This window comes from Epinephelus lanceolatus, chromosome 13 (genome assembly GCF_041903045.1).
Source record: "Epinephelus lanceolatus isolate andai-2023 chromosome 13, ASM4190304v1, whole genome shotgun sequence".
Classification (NCBI taxonomy): domain Eukaryota; kingdom Metazoa; phylum Chordata; class Actinopteri; order Perciformes; family Serranidae; genus Epinephelus; species Epinephelus lanceolatus.
In genome coordinates, this window is record NC_135746.1 from 30,205,203 (window position 1) to 30,225,344 (window position 20,142).

A 20,142-nucleotide genomic window follows, 5' to 3' on the forward strand; every position below is an offset into this window, starting at 1 on the left:
TTTAGAGATAATGCAGGTCAACTAGGTCACATTAATTTTGGAAACAATCCCTATTTTATATTTTGTTTGTGATAACATAATAATTCCAAAGTCTTGTAGAGTGAACTTTCACTCTCGTTTTTATTTAATATTTACTCAAATATTTTCTTAATTATAAAATCATTTATTATATGTAACATTTAAAAAAATAGCAACAAAACAACAAAAGAACAATTGCTGTACATTGTGATGCTTTTATGATTTACAAGTTCATGACAACATTGTCAATGATGAACTGTTTCATGACTGACAACATTATCATGGTGTTCACTGAACGTCATTCTGAAACTGTCAATGACATTTGTAAGTAATGTGGAAAAACAAAACACAACTGATAAGCACATTCCCAAACCCCTAATTTAACTTAGAGGTAAATATGTTGTAGATAGCCTCTAAAAAAGAGACAGCTGCATCTGTAAACAATAACAATTGTTTTGTAGACACTGAAAAATAAATTAGGTCATGTCACAATACAGCAGCTGTTTTACTTTAAAGGTCCAGTGTGTAGGACTCAGTGACATCTAGTGGTGAGGTTGCAGAACTGAAACTTCTCCTGTTATACTGTTTTAAGTGTATAGGAACACCAATTTGCTCAAAGCAAACAATGCAACTGGCCCTATCTAGAGCCGGTGTTTGGTTTGTCTGTTCTGGGCTACTGTAGAAATAAAATGGTGGACAAAAACACAACAATTCTTATTTTCAGACAGTTATTTAACTTAAGAAAACATAGTTATGAATATTACATACCATTTCTGCCAATAGATGCCCCTATATCCTACACACTGGATATTAAAAAATGAATCAAAACCTTTCAATCATCAGAAGAACAACAGCAGGAACAGAAAGAGTAAAGACAGAAACAAGGAAGAAAAAGACCTAAAATATGTCATTATAAACATTACATCCAGCAGAGTTACAATAAAAAATTTCAAGTATTTCCCCTCAGTTATAGCCTGAGTTGTTTTTGACATGATAAAAAGAGAAAAAGTAGCAATTACAAAAATACAGCAGCAAGAATGAGCTTAAAGATACACGTTTCCAACTTGCTATTGATGTTTTTAAACTCTGCACGTTCACAGTTTGAGAACATCAACAGCGAGTTGAAAAATGATAAAGTGCATCTTTAAGGCACTGTGAAAAAATTAAATACCATGTTGTCAAGAAACTCTTAAAACTATGAGTGTGGAACCAATACGAGCACAGGCTTTAAAGACAATGTGCAAATGTGATGAACAAGTTAAAAGAACAACACCGCTATCCTTGTTGCTGCAAGCTCTTGCTAGTATGAACAAATCTGAAGACACAAATCAACAAAAACTGCAGTGGAATGTTTTACCGAATACACAATCAAAACTTTGCAAAATAATGTATGATCAATTAGCCTGAATGGTTTTAAGTTTTTTCCAGTTTCTCACATTTTGGCGACTCCATCCTTTATATCTAACATTTTGTAAGCAGAAACACTTCAGTTTGAATTTTTGCACCAACTAATGACAAGATGTGTCCTGTCTGCTTTGCATTATACTGACAGAAGTAGAAAAACAGGATTCATTTTATTGGTATTTTGAATGTATTTACTTGTTTCAGAATAACAAACAAAAGGTTTAAGTATGTTGCACCTATAACCACACCCTACAGTGATGTCACAGTGTACCAACACACCCTAAAGTACACGTTTACATCACTGTAGGAAATTTTAACCACTGGACGCCAGCAATAGCAAGGTTTTTAGCTGTTGTTATCATCAATAAAAAAGCAGCAGGTACTGATTACTTTTCCTGAGAGTAGTTAATGTTTACATTTCTGTTTCCTTTGGACTGCTGTCAACAATGGATTCACTGCCACGTTTGCAATTTGTACGCCAAATTAGAGAAACTGGAGCAACCGAAACCCCTTCTTGATCTACTTGGAATCAATAATCATTAGGTGGAAAACGCTAATGTGGTGCGTGTTAAGCAAGGCACTTAAGTGCCAGCTGCTCAAACTTCTTGGAAGCAAATTAACTGTCACTTTTCATATTCATCTAGTGTAGGAAAAGTGTAAAAATTATGTCTATGAGACATCTGGTGGAAGTAAAATGGTGTTCAGTCTGAGGAACACAAGTTTCGGAGTGTGGAGGTGCGGAGGTCACAGGTGCAAACTCTTACCTGTAGATCTCCATTAACCTGGAACACTTTCACGCAGGATTTTAAGAACAGGTTCAGAGTTCATGAAAGAGTATTTTTGAGCTGCCCACATAGCAGGATAAACCAAGTTGGAACAACAACAGCTGATTACTGTTGTTTTTTATCGTTTTTAAAAAAACTGTTTTGCAGGTTAGAGTTTTTGTAGTCCACCTTTTGATCCCACAGTAAAGCTCAGCTCCTGCTATAGCTCGTCTGTAGCTGTTTGGACGGCCTCCTCCTGGTCTTTTTGTGAGAACAGTGCGTTGAACTGGGCCTGGTTTTCTCTTATCATCTTCTTGGCATGGGGGCTTATCATAGACCTCAGACAGATTAGTCTGACCAGCCCTGTCTGGCCCCCGGTTGCTATCCAGTTATGGCAGCACATGTTTGGGTTGAAACGTACCTGAGGAGAGGAGGAAGGTACTTAAATGTTTCATAGCTGGGAAATGACAAACCTAAAAAACAAACAATGAATGAACAAGTACAAACCAGCTTTCAAATTTTGGATTTGTCATTGTCAAGCTCAAGGAAGTTGTGGAAAAATATATTTGTCTATGTCTCTGATGGGCTCAACCAGTGACTTCAAAGGAATTTCCAATGTTTTTCAACCTGTTTCTTACTGTCATTATCAGGCTAAATTCAATAGCACCCAATAGCTCACCTGGTAGAGCAGGCGCCCCTTGTACAAAGGCTGTGTCCTTGCTGCAGCGGCCGTGGGTTCAATTCCAACCTATGACCCTTTGCTGCATGTCATCCCCCATCTCTCCCTATTTCATACTGTATCTGTCCTAACAAATAAAGGCAAAAGGCCCCAAAAGCATCTTAAAAAAAGAGAGATTCTGGAAGAAAACGTTAAGTCGATCAAGGCAATGAGAGTGAGTAAAATTCAATTTGACATTAAGAAATACAAAACCTTGCCTCTAAGTAGCTCTGCTTGCTCCAACAAATGCTGCTTTAAGTGAGTAACATTTCCTGAATCTCTATTATGGAGGAGGAAAAGTGCTTAGCTAGCACTATCAATAGTCAAAATGGACACAGTTTTACAGTGAAATAAAACAAAGGCTAAAAAAAATGCCTGCATTTTTCCTCAAGCTTCAGTGTGTTAATCTCTCACAGTCACCACACTAAATGCAGTTTTAATGGCTTATCCAGTCAGACAAAAACAAAAATCTTAATTCTTAAAGAAATATCACTGATATGGAATTAACAATACTACTGAGATTAGTCTCAAGGAAAAGAACAGGTATAAATCTGTGTCATCAGCTTAATGTGTTTGTCGCACTGAGCCAATGTGTAAAAGCTGAACAGTAATGGACCAAGTGGTGATCCCTGAGGGACTCCACACATAACGCCAGCCTTGCTAGACAATTATTTATGTAGATGTTTTTTGAGATATTGCGTTCATGAGACTGTGATGGATGTAAGGTCACACTGACCTTTACCTTTGACCACCAAATTCTCATCAGTTCATCCTTGATTCAAAGTGGATGTCTGTGCAAATTTAAAGAGTTTCCTGAAGGTGAATTTTAGATACTGCATTCCTGAGGATAAGATGGATACAAGATCACGATGACCTTGACCTTTGACCCTTGACCACCAAAAACTTATCAGTTGATCCTTGAGTCCAAGTGGACATTTGTGCAAAATCTGAAGAAATTCACTATTGGCATTCTTGAGATATTGCGTTCACAAGAATGGGACAATCAGACAACCCGAAACATAATGCCTCTGGCTATGGCTATCGCTAGTGCGGAGGTATAAAGACAATGTATAAAGTCAAACAGAAGCATTTCCTTGCAACTTTCACTTATGACTCACTAGAAATGTGTGGCGGTGTATTTTTCTTCTGAGACTCTGCCCACTGTCTGTATTTTCTTATTTTCTACTTATCTTTCTGATGTTTATGGGCTTGAGTTCCCACAGCGCTTAGATAAGGTTGGGGCTTTATAAAAAAGCAGCTACCAGGTGCCAGACCGTAAGCAGAAGGCACCAAAGAGACTCCGCACCAAAAAAAACCCTGCAAATGTATCACCAAACCAGAGTGAATCTGGGGTTCGGCTTTTAGTTTTACATTCGTTGGCGAGTGTGTTTACAAACAGTAATCAACAATCCTGCATTGTATATAAATTTAGCAGTAATAAGCGAGAACAGATTATGATTTGTTTGTTTATTTAATCTTTTTTTTTTGGCTCTGCCAACACAAAATAAGAGTGTGTTGACCGTTGCTTTAAAGGCATGTATGATTCCGATGAGTTAACAGCTTGATGTGATAGTACGTTGTGACATCGGCATAAGCACACCTGGAGCAGGGCTGCTGCTATCCACCTAGGTGCCCCTAAGTGTAATTACTCTGTGCTTTTTGTATTTTTTTTTTTACTTAATGACCCTGATGCATGGTTCATTTTTTTATTTTGAGTAATTACATATATCATATTGCCTAGAATGGTCTAATGGTGCCTATTGTAGTTGTGCTTCGTCTTAAATTTAAATAGTTCATCATTATGATTGTGATTGATGATCATTAGCTGTTTTGGTGCCCCCTTCAGCACTTCATGCCCCATGCACGAAGTGGCGGCGCTGACCTGGAGGTTTGCAGTGAAGTATCTGGGCTTCTTTCCTTTCCTTCGTCCTCTTCTGATGACCATTCAGAATTTAACTCATATATTATTTGTGGAAATATATTAACTTTTGCTGTGCAGTGTTTTTAATGACAACTGTTATTGTAGGCTGATTAACGGGTTAGAACACCTGTAAAGCGGAGGGATACATGCGTGGTCATATGTCCCAGTGATGATGATGTACTCTTTGTCAGCACTCTTAGAATGACTTTTATCCAAACAAATGCTTTGACTGGAACTAACTACTGTATAATTATTTAATGTGATGACAAACTTTACTTCATCTTGAGTTAGTGTTACTATAAACTTATAACATTTTTAATCAAGTAGTTATTTGTCCACTCTTCCCTCCTGCCAATGACTCAGCTGTAGCTCTCAGTGAGTCAATATTACTGCCACCTCCTTCCTTTTTTTTTACTGATGCTCATCTATCCCTCTCTTCATCACTATAAATCCTCCTGGTGTGCCTCTGCTTTTATTTTTTTCTCCTCCCTTTTGTCCAGTCAGTTTCTTCCTCCTTCTAATCCATTTATCCCCTTCAGACGAAAAGCCAGTCACAAACCCAGTGGCGTTTTGTTTTTGAGATTGTCCCATGAAGTGCCCGTCCATCATCTCATCCCAGAGGGCACAGCGACACCCTCCACTCTGCCCCTCTTAAAATTAAACACATCAAATCCTCAAATGGCTGCTTTCCATCTCCCCCTCCCTCCTTACACCGAGGGTGACATTTTTCTCATTTTACACATCATTACATTCAGCCCGTCTTTATAGCTGCCCATCAGAGGAGGAGAAAGAGGAGGAAGGGGCTCTACTTTCATCTCTCACCTGCTTTCTTTTTTAGTCTAGTGTTTATCTTTCTCTTCCCTTCTTCGTCATGTTGTGTTGCAGCAGGAGTCTGATGATACTTGCGCTGTGTGTGTAAATACCTTGTGTAGTGCGCCCAACGGCTTCTCATCCAAGTTCAGCTTTCTCTTCACCTCCGTGTCTTTCATGCGTTTCCACAAGGTTTGCTTCTCGCCTCCTGCAAAGGTCCGCTGGAAGTCAAAGGAGATGATTATTACATTGTTACATGTGGAGAACGAATATGTTTGAAAAATACTGCGACTTGTTTTAATAATCACTCACAACTGGTGAATTAATCCTTAGAAATATTTGAAGTCTCTTCCAACATTGCTAACCCAGTGGAATAAATGATATTACACACTTTATTTATGAATCGATTTGATTACTATGATAGTCATTTAACCGTTTAATGAAACCACTAATTAGGTTTCCATGTCATTATGTGTTATTACTTTAATACATATGATACAGTTAATACAATCATCAATTTATTTGTTACAATACATAATTAATGATTCAGTTGGATGATGATGGCTACATGTAGGTGGGTGTTCAATTAATCACATGGCTGCCAGACAAATTTCCCCATGGGGACAATAATGCCAGAGTTGACAAATAAATAAATTCTGAATAATGATGCATTTATCTTTTAAAGATTTTCTGGCCTTTATTCGATAGGATGGACAGAATGAAAGAGGGGAGGAGGGTTGGGGACATGCAGCAAAAGACTGCAAGTCAGACTCAGCCTACATTTGGCACATACTATGTAGTACTACACTGGTGTCTGAAGCAAGTTCTTACTCCAAACTCAGCTTACACAAAGTCTTGATGGTCTTTTTATGCATATTTGATCTCTTGGGACAGTCTAAAAGCAATTTCAACAGCCTTTTCACCTGGATAAAAATTAAATCCTGACATAACAAAATAAAACATAGTATATATATATATACAGTACATACAGTACATGGCCAAAAGTTTGGACACACCTTCTCATTCAATGCGTTTTCTTTATTTTCATGACTATTTACATTGTAGATTCTCACTGAAGGCATCAAAACTATGAATGAACACATGTGGAGTTATGTACTTAACAAAAAAAGGTGAAATAACTGAAAACATGTTTTATATTCTAGTTTCTTCAAAATAGCCACCCTTTGCTCTGATTACTGCTTTGCACACTCTTGGCATTCTCTCCATGAGCTTCAAGAGGTAGTCACCTGAAATGGTTTTCCAACAGTCTTGAAGGAGTTCCCAGAGGTGTTTAGCACTTGTTGGCCCCTTTGCCTTCACTCTGCGGTCCAGCTCACCCCAAACCATCTCGATTGGGTTCAGGTCCGGTGACTGTGGAGGCCAGGTCATCTGCCGCAGCACTCCATCACTCTCCTTCTTGGTCAAATAGCCCTTACACAGCCTGGAGGTGTGTTTGGGGTCATTGTCCTGTTGAAAAATAAATGATGGTCCAACTAAAGGCAAACCGGATGGGATGGCATGTCGCTGCAGGATGCTGTGGTAGCCATGCTGGTTCAGTGTGCCTTCAATTTTGAATAAATCCCCAACAGTGTCACCAGCAAAACACCCCCACACCATCACACCTCCTCCTCCATGCTTCACAGTGGGAACCAGGCATGTGGAATCCATCCGTTCACCTTTTCTGCGTCTCACAAAGACACGGCGGTTGGAACCAAAGATCTCAAATTTGGACTCATCAGACCAAAGCACAGATTTCCACTGGTCTAATGTCCATTCCTTGTGTTTCTTGGCCCAAACAAGTCTCTTCTGCTTATTGCCTCTCCTTAGCAGTGGTTTCCTAGCAGCTATTTGACCATGAAGGCCTGATTGGCGCAGTCTCCTCTTAACAGTTGTTCTAGAGATGGGTCTGCTGCTAGAACTCTGTGTGGCATTCATCTGGTCTCTGATCTGAGCTGCTGTTAACTTGCCATTTCTGAGGCTGGTGACTCGGATGAACTTATCCTCAGAAGCAGAGGTGACTCTTGGTCTTCCTTTCCTGGGTCGGTCCTCATGTGTGCCAGTTTCGTTGTAGCGCTTGATGGTTTTTGCGACTCCACTTGGGGACACATTTAAAGTTTTTGCAATTTTCCCGACTGACTGACCTTCATTTCTTAAAGTAATGATGGCCACTCATTTTTCTTTAGTTAGCTGATTGGTTCTTGCCATAATATGAATTTTAACAGTTGTCCAATAGGGCTGTCGGCTGTGTATTAACCTGACTTCTGCACAACACAACTGATGGTCCCAACCCCATTGATAAAGCAAGAAATTCCACTAATTAACCCTGATAAGGCACACCTGTGAAGTGGAAACCATTTCAGGTGACTACCTCTTGAAGCTCATGGAGAGAATGCCAAGAGTGTGCAAAGCAGTAATCAGAGCAAAGGGTGGCTATTTTGAAGAAACTAGAATATATAACATGTTTTCAGTTATTTCACCTTTTTTTGTTAAGTACATAACTCCACATGTGTTCATTCATAGTTTTGATGCCTTCAGTGAGAATCTACAATGTAAATAGTCATGAAAATAAAGAAAACGCATTGAATGAGAAGGTGTGTCCAAACTTTTGGCCTGTACTGTATATATTCAGAATAAATGGCATAAAATAAAGAAATAAGTATTTCCTAAACCAAGGGCTGAGTATCATTTGAAATCTCATTTTCCCATTTGGCAACCTATCACTAACGCTGGGTGTGGTCAGAGGTGAAACAGACTTGAAACTTTTCACTTTTGTTCCTCTCTAAACGTTGGCTAAAATACATTCTGAATTAGAAAAATAATGATTTAACAAATGTTCATAAAAGATTAAGTGAACTACTCATTGCAACAGGAATGTTCTGCCAGAACCAAAAAGATTTAAGGTTTGTCACCCAGGCCTACAAAAAAATGGCTTATTTTCTTTTACTTTCAATTTGGTCTTTCATTTACCGATAAGGTTTTCCTCACTTTGATTTTCTTGATTGTAACAACATTTTAATTTGCTTCCTTGTGTACAGCACTTTGTGACTTGGTTTCTGAATCTACCCACCATATCGCTGTCCATATGTTGGAGGAGGTATTTCTTCACAGCCTCTTTGTACGTGTGGAACCGCAGAGGGGGACATTGATTCTTTCTATCTCTTCCTCCATTGCTTCCGTTTTCATTATCGTCCTCATTCCCTCCTTCAGATCCAGCATCCGCTCCTTCTGCCTCTCCTCCCTCCTGCTCTTCAACATCACATCCCTCCTCCTCCACTCCTCCCATCTCTTGATTTTGTTCTTCAGTAGTATCGTGAAGCACTAGAGATGTTAAGTAAACAGGCTGAAAACACAGGGTGATGAGAACACGTTAATGTAATTGCAGAGACAATATTGCAACTTCTCCAACAATTCTTTATTCATTCCACTGTTTAACTTTTAAGACGTATGCCTGGGCAGCAACATGACATCAAATAACAACAAAGAATAGTGAACTTACAAATCGTCTCTCTAACGTGCGTTTGATGTACTGAGGACTGCTGCATATCTGAGGTAACAGCGAGAGGATCACCTCACCAAGGCTGTCTGCAGTCACCACACTGTTCATCCAGTCGGTGTAAGATATAGACTACAATGAAACAGAGAAAGACAAATCGGCATTAAGAATATTTCCCTCTTTAACTACTGTCTTGTTTAAGGTTTTGCTAAATTATCATCTGATTCAATTCTCTAGGTTATACTAAGAATCACACTGTAATGTGACATTGTTGTGGGCTCAATATAAACTCCCTGTGACCTTTAGTGGAGAAAACTGGTTCCCAATTACTTACAATGAGTTTAACGGAATCAAAAGTAGTTATGAGAGATAATTGCAGCACCAAGCATTCATTCATTCATTTTCTGTAACCGCTTATCCTGTTGGGGGTCGCTGGAGCCTATCCCAGCTAACATTGGGCATCGCCAGACTATCAAAGGGCTGACACAGAGAGACAGACAATCATTCACACTTACGGGCAATTTAGAGTCACCAATTAACCTGCATGTCTTTAGATTGTGGGAGGAAGCCGGAGTACCCTGAGAACACCCACGCTGACACGGGGAGAACGTGCAAACTCCGCACAGAAGGGCTTTGTGGGAGATTTTGTCACATTTAGTATATGAATTCCTGCGTTATGGCCAAAAACATGTTTAGTGAGGTCACAGTGACCTCTGACCACCAAATTCTAATGAGTTCATCCTTGAGTCCGAGTGGACGTTTGTGCCACATTTGAAGAAATTCCTGCAATCAGTTTTATGAGAAAGGGATGGACGGACAGATGGGTGACCTGAAAACAGCTTAAAAACATAACACCTCCGGCCATGGCTATTACAGGTACGGGCCTATACAGAAAAAGCAGCAGAAGAAATTTTTTTTACGGGCCATAAAGGAGACTGATGATATTCTCAGTTTTTCCTATTGTAAACTGAAAAGACCAAAACCAACAAGGAATGTAACCACTAACAGGTAATGTATGTGTATCAGAGCCTGAGTTATCTTCTTCCTCTGTGCCATAGAGCTCTGCTATTGTCTTAAGACTTTAAAAACACGTCAGGTAGACACACCGTTGCACTGGATAATGTTTCTTCATTACCACAAACACAAACTGTAGTTTATTTTTACTCAATCCCACATACACTGTCCTGCTGCCCCAAATACTCACGGGAGGACCATATGTGGATTAATCCATTGCAGAAAATAGTCCCTATGTCTGAGTAACTAAAGTTTTATGTGCATTTTTAAAAATGAAAATGCCCAAGCCATTTTTAAAGATTTATGTCTTCAGAAGAAACCAATTTGCTTGTGCTTGTTCCGAGTACCAAAGACAGAAAGTCAGAGAGTATTGAGAGGAACTAATTGCTGTTGGTTTTGGTATGTTGATGTTTTATTTTCAAGATAAAAAAGTAGCATAATGCCAGCCTTATCTTTTTACAGTGAGTGGGTCAAACCTACCAACTGGCTGTTCTAATACCAGGTACATTCAGGTATATATTACCCTATGGTTCAAAGTGTTTGTCATAAACGCTCCATGACAAGCACACAAGCCCAGAAACATCCTTGTCAACATGAAACACAACAATGACTTCCTAACGAGCCAAGCTAATCTATCTTGTAATCCCTGGCTAATATAGAGGATGCCAATGAACGAAAGATGAAAGATTACAACACACTCACCCACAGAGAGGCTGTCCTAGGAATCGCAAAGATTGCTCGCATATAATGGTCAAAGTAATGGACTCCTTGTGAACCATACCTAAATAAAAAAAATCCAACAAAAATAAGTAAGAAAGGAAAGGAAAAACATGGTGAGACATGTTGAAATCTCAGCGTGGCCGACAAGTACACTCCCTCAGTGCATTTAACGGGGAAGCCCACTAATTTTCAAAGACAATTTACTAGTCATGGTTTACCATAGTTTGTAGCAGTTACTTTTATGATATTTACAGACATTAAGACAGGGGAAAAAAGAAGAAGCTGTCTTACGCTGCATAGGCATTCTCTTGAGCCAACAGGAGGCCCGGTGCATTCAATGGCCAGTAGATCTCATTGGTCAGATAGCGTTTCTGAACAGTGATGGGATTGTAGAGCCTCCTCAGATCCCATGTCTTAATATAGCGGTCTTCTCCTGCTGTCACCAACAGGTACCTGAGAGGAAAAACAGAAAGAGAGCTTATCCTGAGAGTCCAATACAGAACTTTTGATACCAATATTGGTATTTGGTAGCTTCCATTTTATTTTTCTTTTGACAATTGTGACAAGAAACATACTGGGCAAGACTTTTCACAGTTGAAAATAAAACATATCTTTAGTTTTTAGTGAGATTGTTATAAAACATTTCTTCTATCTCCTTTACTTAAATTTCTTGTCATTTATTCGTTGCCGTGTAAGACCGATAATGATGTATCTCAGATGAGCTAATATCTGCTCTACTGAATATGTGAATTTACTTGTAATGCAGAGCTTCAACACAGACATGGAATGCATCATTCCCCTTACATTGATCAAATCTGACAGTGGTGACTGGCATAGAACAAATGAGGAAAGAGCAATCAATACAGCCAGATTTCATTGTGACAAAAACAATGGTGTATGAATGTAGAGAGAAGATGACAAACTGTTCAGGTGAGGAAAAAAAAGAAAAGAGAAAGTAGAGGTGAAACAGAGAGAGCGAGAGAGAGGGGTAGTTTTATCTCTTTCAACATGGCTGTGTAATTAAAAAGCAGTGATCCAGACAAGATATGTGTCCTCTTGAGTCTGCCAGGAGGGTGACTCTCTCTGGAGGATTAATCTTATTCATGTACATGGTTCAACCTTAGTTTAATACCTTTTTACACCTGCCTTTGCAGAAAATCCACTCAAATGTGTGAAGCTCAAGCACAGTAAATAACCAACAATGGACTAAAAAACATGGCTTGTTGTTGTTGGTAATAATGACCCAGTGCTGGTGAGTCTTGTTAAAGCTTAACATATCAGATATGATATGAACTGATCTAAAGACAAACTTCTTTCATAGCTCTAAGAACCCCATCTTCTTGATATGTCTGCACCGCAAGAACTGGAAATGTTTGTAGTGTCTAGAACACCGTTGAGAAATGTTTTTAACTCCTATTTCAGAGTAGATACTCTCCCAGTACTAGGACCACGAACCATGAGCAATGGAAAAGTACAGTTATTGGTCCAGATGTCATAAATGTATATTGATTGGTCAAACACAGCCAATGCTGCACTGGCAAATGCCTTTTTTTAAAAACCTGATAGCCATGTAAAAAAACAGACAAAGCAAAACACTGACCACAACTTGAAACAAGAAATAGAGGAAATCATGGACAGATGGACCAAAAGTTGAGTTCAGGCTTTAGTGAGTATGTGACAGTGGAAATAACGCATTTATGACTCGTCAAAGCAAAAGTGAAGTTGCTATACTAACCACTGGCTGGTTTACAATATGTCACTTCAGTGGTCCTGTTGGCTGTGTCAATGCAAACAGAAAAAAAGCCATTGGAGGCATGTAGTTGTCATGGGGGCTCACCAGTGGGCAGTTTCTCTAGTGGAGTCCCAACTGTTTGGTCCGAAAACACCTCACAGATGATGGAACAAGCTGCTCCTCTCTGAATGTCCAGAGATCACTAAAGTATTTAAGTACTTTAAGTATACCTGAGGATTATTATTATCTGTTAGCATTAGCTGTTAGTCAGTGCTGTGCTGGCTACAATGTACAGTAAAATGAAGTGCACGTACACACTAATGCTAGATGGTTTGTTGACCGACAGACACATCACTCTGGTGGTCTTTGAGAACTTTTAGTGAATAATATGGACGCCAAATGATTTATTTTGTAGTTTAACTAACGAACATAATAAATGGAGATGGAGGTGATAAAATCTAAAAATGAGAAACCTGCCAACAGCATTGATTCTGCCCTTGATTTTTATGGAGGACAAGTAGGGACAGAGAAGTTGTAATGGCAGAAAATTTTATGTGCTTAAAAGGGGTCATTGTTGCAATGGGTTGCTTTAACTCAAAACTGTTGTTAGACATAAAATTAAACTGATACAGGAGAGCCTTAGCAGAGTTTGAAAGCTGGTGCTGATGATATCTCATATTTTGAGCTGATGGTCGATCTACTTTGAACAAAATGTTCTAAAAAACGTTTTTCAGCATTCCTCCAGGAGCTGTAATTTCAGCATTTCTCCAAAAACTAGATGCATGTCAAGGAAGAAGAGACTTTGTGAATGCATTTACATGATGTGACACCAAAAGCCATGTTAATAATTTGGTGTCAGCACCATAAAAGATGATACTGCAGATTTTTGATGACTGCAGATGTTACCGGAGCTGTTAAGGGAAGAAACTCCTTAATAGCAGGTGTAGACGACACACTGACTGACTGGCCAAAATCAAAATGTTAATAAAAAGCCAATTTTGTCCCAGGACATTGCTTTAGCCCTTATGCTGACTTGCACAGCATATTAGTGAATCCTTGTAGCAGACACAGGTGATGTAAATGACCCTTTCGTCTTTCTCCTCATCTATACGTACTTCACCTGACTAATGGAGCAGAGAAGCATTTACGGGGGATGAAACCATCTCCATGAGGTTTTGGGTAAAATGTTGAGCTATGACCTTTTATCACATGTGAAATACTGGCCAGTCATGGTTCACCCCTGTGCATAGTCATAATCATCTACATACAGAATTTAGAATGTACTCACATCAACAAAGTTGAACAGGAGTTTATCTGAATTAAGGAGTTCCCCTGTGGTTTAATTTGGCATTTTGCTAGGAAGGACAACATAATTTTGCATGGAGACACCCTAGGTGACAATAATTTTAACACCGTCTGTGGAAACTGGACCTTACTTCACGGACCACAGTACATAGCTAGAAAGGTTTGTTGCACTTTCTAACACAGTCCTAAGTCCTTAGTTAATCATATTTAGAAAGCAGGAAATGCTCTTGTTATTTAGTAACTTGTATCTGAGTTTGCAGAAATAATGTGGAGTCCCACATGGGTCCATTCTAGTGCCCTTTCTGTTCAATATATGCATGCTTCCACTAGCTCAAATCATGCACAACAGCAAGGATCCAAAGGATCAGCGGGTACATTTACATGTGCACTAATATTCCACTTTTATTCCAAATATTCCAAATTTGATATGGGTCATGTAAACAGCATATTCGGTTTGGATATTTTCCGAATTGGCAAATGTAGAATTTTTAAGACATGCGGGATGCTGATACTATTCAGGTTTTAATAGCATTCTTTGGATATGTATACAGTGCATTCAGAATATGCGTCACAATTGGGGTTTTTACTGCAGTTTGCGTCACACAGCCACTTCTAGTTTATGGTCAGCTCTGTGCATTGTGCATATTTTGTACACAAATCACTTCCCAAAAGTTTGTAATGCTGTGGGAAAGATGAACGCCCAAAAGAAAAGCACGTATGTGGTAGGAAGAAGTAACAAACTGACTTCCAAACATTATGAAAAACTTGGGATATCAACAGGCTTTTGGATTATGTGCAAAATATCCTAGAGCTGAACTTGTGTAGAAGGTGGATGAAGGAATATAAATGGGAGGCTGTATTCACATGGTTGAACAAGTCTGTCAATGGAGGAAAAAGTCCTGGCCTAAGCATCAGCCGTTCACTTTTTGACATAATAAATGACACGTTAGGGCAAGTTAACTGGATGCATGTAAACGGGAAAACTAGTGGAATATGCATTTCTATTAAACATGTAAACAGCTTAATTGGAATATTGTCTTTTCAGAGTAGGGGCAAAAAAAAAACCCCAAAACAAAACAGTGTATTTTGTACACATAAACAGCTTATCAAAGTCCAATGCTTTGTTTAGTCTACACTACTGTGTTTTGCTCACCTCAGCTGTTAGTGTTGTCCTGGTGATTGACCCTGCTTTGACAGCCAGGTCTCAAACTTTGCTAAAATCTGTTCTCTCTCCTCCCTGTTCCTAAACAGGAAAGCTATGTGTGTACAAAATATTGAGGAAGCAGCACCTCCGTTTTAGGTGCTGCAAACTGTTTTACAAGTTTAAATTACAAATGTCACCAGCGGCAGGTAATCTCAGCTGTCGCTTATTAACCTTAATTCTATGGTGATTAAGTGTATGACAGACCAACATAAAATTTGGCTGTTGTCAGGTTTACGTGCGAGCCACTGTCCGCAGTCAGCCAGTTATTGTTTATGACTTAGTTATTAAGGAAAATTAATACCTACAAAAACATAAAAGACATTGAAAGGTATAATAGAACAATACCTGCTTTTTCTAAAAATGGGTATTTTATTATAATCTTTCAATTCTCCTAGGCTGTATAGTCTTAAGGTCTTAAACCAGATAAATATTCCTCACAGGAAGATTGAGATTTTGAGGTATTTAGGGAAGATCTAACTAAAAGAAAGACAGATGACTGAAGGTCAGTGATGTTGCCAAACAGACATAAGTCAGGTAACCTCTTCTGAATGGCTCGGGTAGGACGTGGCTGCACGCTTGGCCTTGTACCCTACTTTTTGAATTAGTACCTAAACACAGTGGAACAAGGGCTGTTCTGCCAAAATTAAGCACAAATTTCTTCTTTCAGGATTTATTGTGCTGCCTTTGGCTGCAAGTACCAGAGCTGCCTTTAACCACCCACCTTTTAATTGGCTGTGAATAATACTGCCAAACTAAAGTAGATGTTTAGAATAAGTGAGAAAGGATAAAAAAGCAAAGGAAATCCTGCAGTCCAATCCATTCTCTCTTCTATGCTCCTCCCCAAGGTTTGCCATGACTTTCCCCATAAAATTTCTTCATGGGGGTGTTTTTTTATGATTAGGGGTTATACAAATAAATTGGATTTGCCCTGAAACATGTCATGTGTGGAAAAAAACCCATAACCACTCGAATGTGTTTGTGAATTGAAATCATTTGAAGCTGCTGCAACAATAGAAAGTAGGTTTTTAGCCAACAATGGGTGCTTTTGATCCACTTTTCAATTTTGCTGATTTCCAACATTATTCTTAAGTACCTGTTATGGACTGACACAGTCATATAACATTTACACTTGTAATTACTCTCATGCATTAGTCATCTAAATTCTGTATCATGCAGTGACAAGCTGAGCAGATGCAAGATAAATGATTCTGAAGTCACAATATTTTATCTGCAGACTAATCAAAGCTGAAAGAATAAACGAAGCTTTCCTTCAACAGACAGTTATAAAAAGGCACTAGTCTATGTAGGAATCTTATACTATGATTAATACATAGATACCAAGTTGAAAAACGGGAATGTCGTCCTTCACCACACATTCACACATGACTAATGATGACAAATGTGACATCATGTAAATGCAGCATCAGCATACGGGTGGGATCACAGTGGAAGTGTCTACCTGGAGGCGGGACAGAAGGCCAGGGCCCTGACGGCATGGTCGTGAGCCAGGAGGCATCGATAGGGCAGCAGGCTGAGTGACATGCTTGACTCTCGCACCCGCAACAGCGCCGACTTCGTGCACAGATCCCACAGACCTACTACACCTGGGGAGAGAGAATGTAATACACGAGACAACAACAGAAAATAAGGGCTCAAATTAAATCCTTTTAATTTGCAAAAGACAGAAGCACTATTTGTTGGAAAACAAATTAATCATTGGCAAGAATAAAGAGGCATGAAAATAAACCTGAGGTTATCTAAAATGTGCATTTGTTTGTTCTTTCGAACATCGAACAGATTAATCAAGAGCATCTCAGGGAAATCAATTCATACCATCGTAGAATCCAATAGCCATTATGTTGTGTGGTTTTTCAGGCAGCCAATCCATAGACAGAACTTGTCCACTCCTTTCATGCCGAAGAGCTTTCAATGCACCCAGCTTCAGAGTTAACACTCCTTCTGCCTGCACACAGCAAACAAATGTCACTGGTACAACAATGTAAACAGTCAGGTTGGGTATCATATTTCCCTGATGCTCAATGTCACATACTACATACAGTATAGAAGGCATTTCATAATCTAATGTGTAGATAAGCAGAATTTAACGAGGTGAACAGAGAAAGAGACAGAAACAATTTCAATGGGAACCTACCTGGTATATTGGCAACTGTTCACTGGCTGTTCCTGTGGAGAGAAACATAAATCACACTAAGTATGTGTTTATTGGTAATGATGATTCAAACTAATGATAGGATGCAATGACCTTCACATTGAGCATTTATAGGGAACAAAAAATATGTTGAATGTAAATATAGAAACATTGTGTTGCAGTCATTTGAGTTTTGTTTCACCTCCACCGGTGCAAACAACAAAGAAAAATGTGCTTTATGTAATGACATCTCAAGAGTGACGTGTAAGCAGCGACGATCACAAGGCCAGCTCTTCACTTTCAAACTTGGCATCAGTCTAAACTGTACTTTGTCAGCCTCAAATGTATTTTGGTTTGGGCTATGCTCTAGCTAGCTTACACAATGTGTTGTCTTGAAATAAAAAATGTTTTCAGTTGTCATTGACAAGCCCATTGGAGGGCTTAGTGAAAAGTTGTCTGAAAGGGAGAAGACACGATAATTTTTTAAATATGGGGTTAACAGTGCACATTTTCAGACAGTCTCTCCTTGGAGGCATTCATAATGTTGCAGTGGTTCATGTGAAAAAAGGAAGATAGAAAGAGAACTTCAAACCTTGGCTTCTTTCACACCTCCACACAGCTGGCCAATCACAGCATGAAGTGTGTGAATGACAAATTATTACTTAGGAAAGTTACAGAAATGATCGGACGCAACAGTGGGTTTCCAAAGCTATTCACCTATCCAATGAGCACTTCGGAGTATACGGCCAGCTTTGGGCTCTGAGCTGAAACAACATAACATGAGCAATCTAACATACTCAAAATTAGCACAGTTTGCAAGTTCAAGTCTGTTGCACTATTAACCACATCCATCATCGACTAGACTGTAGTCCTTGTGATCACATAGCTATGATGTAGACAGCACTATATATATAGAGTTAGAGTTCGGCAAAGCATGACATAGTGACTAGATGGCAGCACATATAGGATAATTGATCTAGCTGTAGTTATTTTTTCACATGCATCAATTCAAGAAGGTAAAATGCTAACTTATAGCATTATAGCATGCTAATGTTAACATTTAGCTCAAGGTAAAGCTGAGGCTGAAGTAAATTCAATCATTAGTTTCAGAGGTATCCTGAAGTGAATTTAGGCGTGAAAACTTTGACCTAATGATGCCGCCAGAAGTTCATCCTATAGGGAACATAAAAGTCTGTAAAGAGTTTCACATCTGTCTATCCAACAGTTGTCGAGATGAGACACTCTGAAGCAAAAGGGCCCTATTTAAACTACCACTGGCACATGATCTGAAGTACATGCAACAAGTGCATCTAGGGTGTGTCCATCTTCATTTTGCTCGTAAAAGGGTGCTTAATCTTGGCACAACATGAGGCGCATCTTATTTACTTAATCAATTATAGGCGTGTTTTTGTGGTCAAGTGAATTCAACCAAGTAGTGTGTCATCTCCCATCCCACTGCTATTAATGTGGCAGGTTTGGCAAATTAGAGTAGCAAGTGGTTTTCTGCTGAGAGTAATGCAGTGAGAACAGTAATACCACTGCAGCAAATCTAAAAAATTGTAGTTATAAACTTGACAGAGTAAACAAGTGCATTTAGGGAGTGTCTACCTCCATTTTCGTTGGGTGCAAACTAAGTAAGGCACCAGGGGTAAAAGGGTTGTATTTATTCCCTTCATAAATCATAGTTGTATTTTGGGCATAATGTGAATTCAACCAGTCAGAATGTCATCTTCCATTACCTTTAAAAGCCAGGTACACCTGCACCTGGACCACTGCTATTTGTATGCTGGATTTGGCAAATTGGAGAGGCGAGCGGTTTTCTGCTGAGAGTAATGCAGTATGAGCAGTGATGTCACTGTAGTAAATATCGTGGGACATTTAAGCAGCAAAACTAAAAACTGTAGTTACAGATTTGATGGAGGACACGAAACTAAACTTTTAACTTCTAAAATGATCAATGACATTATGCTGCTCCTCATGTGTATATACACACAGCATCTTTCTCTCATAAAGGGGAGCAAGACAGCAGCTCTGCTATGTTCACATGATGAAGAATGTAATCAATATGTTCCCAGGCAATAATGTATTATTTTGCCCACCCACAACCCATCCGTGTGTCCCTGTGTGTATGTAACAAGCAGGGTGTGCATGCATTGTGTAAGCGCACCTTACCGTCTGAGTAATGACCCATTTAAATAGCAGGAAAATACTACACCATTCTGACGTTAGACCAGGGTTTGTGGGTTAATGGCGGAATCGCTTTCTGCCGCCTCAAAATAGCAATGCGCCAACAATGCACCCGACGCCATCTCATTTTAGGATCTACACACCCACGCATGCAAAAATATTTGCTACTTACACAACGTGGGCACTGGCTGAAAATAATAACAACGCTGGTCTGAAATTGTGTTGGGGTTAGACAGGGCCAAAAGACAGACCAATGCAACAACTGCTATCACCATCTCTCGAGCCCCTCCCCTGATGTGGTAAAAAATTGCTGGATGTTAAGCACCACTTTAGAAGTAATTCTGCCGTGCCTGCCTTGACAATCACTGTTGTGCTTAATAGATGTAAAATCCAATAACAAAAAAAAGGTGTCAGACTTTTCACCCGTCATTAGTTTCCTCTCCTCCTCCAGTTTAGATTACAGAGAGCTCAGATCAATATGGTGTCCTCCTCACTCTTCCACACCCTCCATCAACTCACCTCTGCCTCAGAAAAACACACACTCATACTTTTATATAGGTCTTGTGTCTTAAATCAAGCCCTACTCTTTTCCCTCTCAGTGATCAGACCCTGGATGAACCCTAGCTCGCCGTCAGTGAGAATACGTCAACTCATGTTATTCAACACTGAGCTGAGTCTTGGACAGGTCTGAAACTGCCAGGTT

General features: G+C 39.3%; 1 protein-coding gene across 2 annotated transcripts in view; it reads right to left on the reverse strand.

The window, feature by feature from the left end:
- Nucleotides 1-91: 91 nt before the first annotated feature.
- gtf3c2 (general transcription factor IIIC, polypeptide 2, beta) overlaps nt 92-20,142 on the reverse strand; it is a 39,704-nt gene continuing 19,653 nt past the window's right edge. For both annotated transcript variants that reach the window (XM_033649154.2, XM_078173992.1), the window contains exons 12-20: nt 17,256-17,287; nt 16,937-17,066; nt 16,563-16,707; nt 11,154-11,315; nt 10,845-10,923; nt 9,132-9,260; nt 8,703-8,975; nt 5,749-5,856; nt 92-2,607 (exon numbers count right to left, since the gene is read on the reverse strand). In XM_033649154.2, coding sequence (XP_033505045.1) covers nt 2,407-2,607; nt 5,749-5,856; nt 8,703-8,975; nt 9,132-9,260; nt 10,845-10,923; nt 11,154-11,315; nt 16,563-16,707; nt 16,937-17,066; nt 17,256-17,287 — 1,259 coding nt within the window. In that variant the 3' untranslated portion in view covers nt 92-2,406. The remainder of the gene's footprint in view (nt 2,608-5,748; nt 5,857-8,702; nt 8,976-9,131; nt 9,261-10,844; nt 10,924-11,153; nt 11,316-16,562; nt 16,708-16,936; nt 17,067-17,255; nt 17,288-20,142) is intronic.